Consider the following 2,749-nt stretch of genomic DNA (forward strand, 5'->3'; position numbering starts at 1 on the left):
CGGCCGGATCCCCGTCACGGCGAAAAACTCCCGCTCCTCCGCCGGCGGCAACGTCGCCGTCAAACACACCAACTGCGCCCCGAACTCCTGCACCGTCCGCCCCAACCCCCGCAACGCCGGCCGGAACCCCCTCGACCCGTCTAACACGACGTGGCACTCGTCCATAATACCCGGTCCAACTGCTGCCGCCGCTGCAACCACCCGACGAAATCCCGGAATCCCTGCGTGACGGCTGACTCGGGCGTCACGAACACCACCGTTGCTGCCGTCGTGTTGGCCCGCCCGCCGCCGCGCCACGTCGTCGACGCTAACCCCGACCTCGAACACCGCGCGTCCATGTCGGTGCGTAACGCCACCAACGGCGTCACGACGATCGTCACCCCGTCCGGTGCGCAATACGCCGGCAACATAAACGACAAACTCTTGCCGCCGCCCGTGCCCGTCACCTGCACGATTGGGTCGTCCCCGCGCATGATCGACGGGATCACCCGCTCCTGCTGGCCGCAGAACGCCGCCTGCGGGTCCCCCATCATCTGCCGCAACTGCCCGCCGGCGTTGACCAACTGCAACCGCGTGAACCGCCGCCGCCGCTGCCTCTCGAACTCCTCGTCCGCCGCCGTCGTCGTCGTCCGCCGCCGCTTGGTGGGTGCCCCGCCGCCCCGGTCCTCCGCCCCGAACCCCAACAACCGGTGCCACTGCCGGCTGACGGCCCGGAACCTGTCCCGTAACGCCGCCGTGCTGAACGGTGCCTCCTGGTATAACCGCCCGTATATCATCCCCGCCACGTGCGTGCCGTGCCAGGCCTGCAAATCCAATACGCTATCCTCGACCCCGACATCGTCGTCGTCGTTATCGTCGTTGTCGTTGTTTCTGTCGTCTGCCCGCCCGAACGCCTCGTTCAAATACCGGTTGGCGATGGCGACGGCCATGTGCCGCCACCCGCTGATGTTGATCTTGCTGCCGACTAACCGCTCGCTGTGCTATTGCATGATCCGCCTTGCCTTGTCTGACGTCCACAACCGTTCGTCCGTCCATGGGGCCCGGCTGGGGGTGGCGGGGGTGCTCTCGTCTGTGGCGGTGTTGTCACGGGCGTCGTCGTCCTCGGGGTTGTTACGGGCGTCGTCGTCGCCTGCTGCCCTGCCACTTATAACCACGTCGTCCGCCCATAAAAATGCGCTCTTCCGGTCCGTCTAATGGATGATGCCTCCTACCTGCTGCTAAAACGGCAACACTAACCATAAATACCACACTAATAACTCGCCGACCTCGCGCGGCAAATACCGGTGTATCACCTTAGCCGTCCCCGTCTAGCGCCAATTCTTGTAGTACGACGTGACGAAACATATCATACCGTCGTGTGCGAACACGTTCCTGACCCCGCCGTTGGCCGTGTTACGGTGTCTGATGCCTGCTAACTCGGGCGCCCGCGCCGGCTACCCTGCCACCATGTGCATCAACTTCCACAACCCCTGCCGGAACGATTCCTACGCCTGTCTGTATGCCTGCACTGTTCTCTCGCGGTACGGGTGGTGACTATTACTGTGGTTGGACGTGGCCTCCTCCGCCTCTCCTGCTGCTGCTGCTGCTGCCGCCGCCCCTCGCGCCGGGTCCAACCACGCCCGCCGCCGTGCCTCCGACTCTGCGATGCGCCGTGCGGTCCACCCCTTCCCCTTGCCCACCCACGCCTCGTTGCGGTCGTTTATTCGTAAGTTCACATTTAACACGGACAGAAAGGGAAGGTTAGAGTTATTATTGGAGGAGTAGGTAGAAATAGATAAAAGAAAAGGGTCAAGGTCAGAGCAGGAGGAGGTAGTCAGGAACAGATAAGAGGGAAGGGTCAGGGATAGACAAGGAAGATTAGAAACAAAAGGTCCGGGTTATAAGAATAGAGTGAGGGAGCAGAAGGGTTAGGGTTATAATTCAATATGAAGAGGAGAGGAGTATAGGGAAGGGACAAATGGGGAAGAAAGGTTAGGGATAGGGCAGAGAGAAAGGATAGGGATTCATAAGAAAGATGAGAGTCAAAAGGTTAGGGTTTTTTTGGGGTTAAGGGTGAGAGCAGAAGGAAACAGTCACAATTCAATATAAAGAGGACAGGAGAGGAGATAAATAGAGGGGAAAGGTTAGGGATAGATAGGAGGAAAAGGGTAGAGATAGAGCGGAGGGAACGGTGAGAATGAAATGGAAAGAAAACGTTACAGATGGAAGAGAAGTATTTATCGTTAATCCAGATAGAGGTCGTCAGGAACAGATAAGAGGAGAGGTCAGGGATAGACGAGAAAGATTGGAAACAAAAGGGAGGAAACTTAATAGATATTAAGCTTAAAAGCTTTATTTTAACTTCTGTAAAAAATAGAGATATCATAAGTTTATAAAAAATAATAATTTAAAAATATTTCTTTTCCTTTTTAAATCTTCTTTTTAACTAAATTATTTATAATAAGCTATTATATAATAAGATATTTATAGATAATAAGATATATATAGATAATAAGATAATTTTAAACCTTTATAGTTTTCTAATATTTAAATAGAAGTAAAATAACTTTATATTTCTATTAAATATCTTATTAAATATTATAAATTTTTCAAAAGTATTATTACTTATTAACTAAAAAATACTTTTATAAATAGAAATAAAATATATATCTCTTAAAGTATTAATTTTAATATAAATATAAACAATATTACATTTTATATAATAATATTTAATTTGTTACCTTTTTAAGAGATTTTAAATAGAATAATT

At 51.4% G+C, this 2,749-nt stretch overlaps 1 protein-coding gene across 1 annotated transcript; it reads left to right on the forward strand.

Moving 5' to 3' along the window:
- Positions 1-336: 336 nt before the first annotated feature.
- COL26b_014413 (uncharacterized protein) lies at positions 337-968 on the forward strand (the record flags this gene model as incomplete). Its single annotated transcript, XM_053186984.1, has 2 exons — positions 337-745; positions 802-968. 2 exons carry the CDS (start codon positions 337-339, stop codon positions 966-968), a joined length of 576 nt encoding a protein of 191 aa, XP_053029071.1.
- Between the last annotated feature and the right edge of the window lie 1,781 nt (positions 969-2,749).

Source organism: Colletotrichum chrysophilum, assembly GCF_026319265.1.
Source record: "Colletotrichum chrysophilum strain AFK26 chromosome Unknown scaffold_374, whole genome shotgun sequence".
NCBI lineage: Eukaryota > Fungi > Ascomycota > Sordariomycetes > Glomerellales > Glomerellaceae > Colletotrichum > Colletotrichum chrysophilum.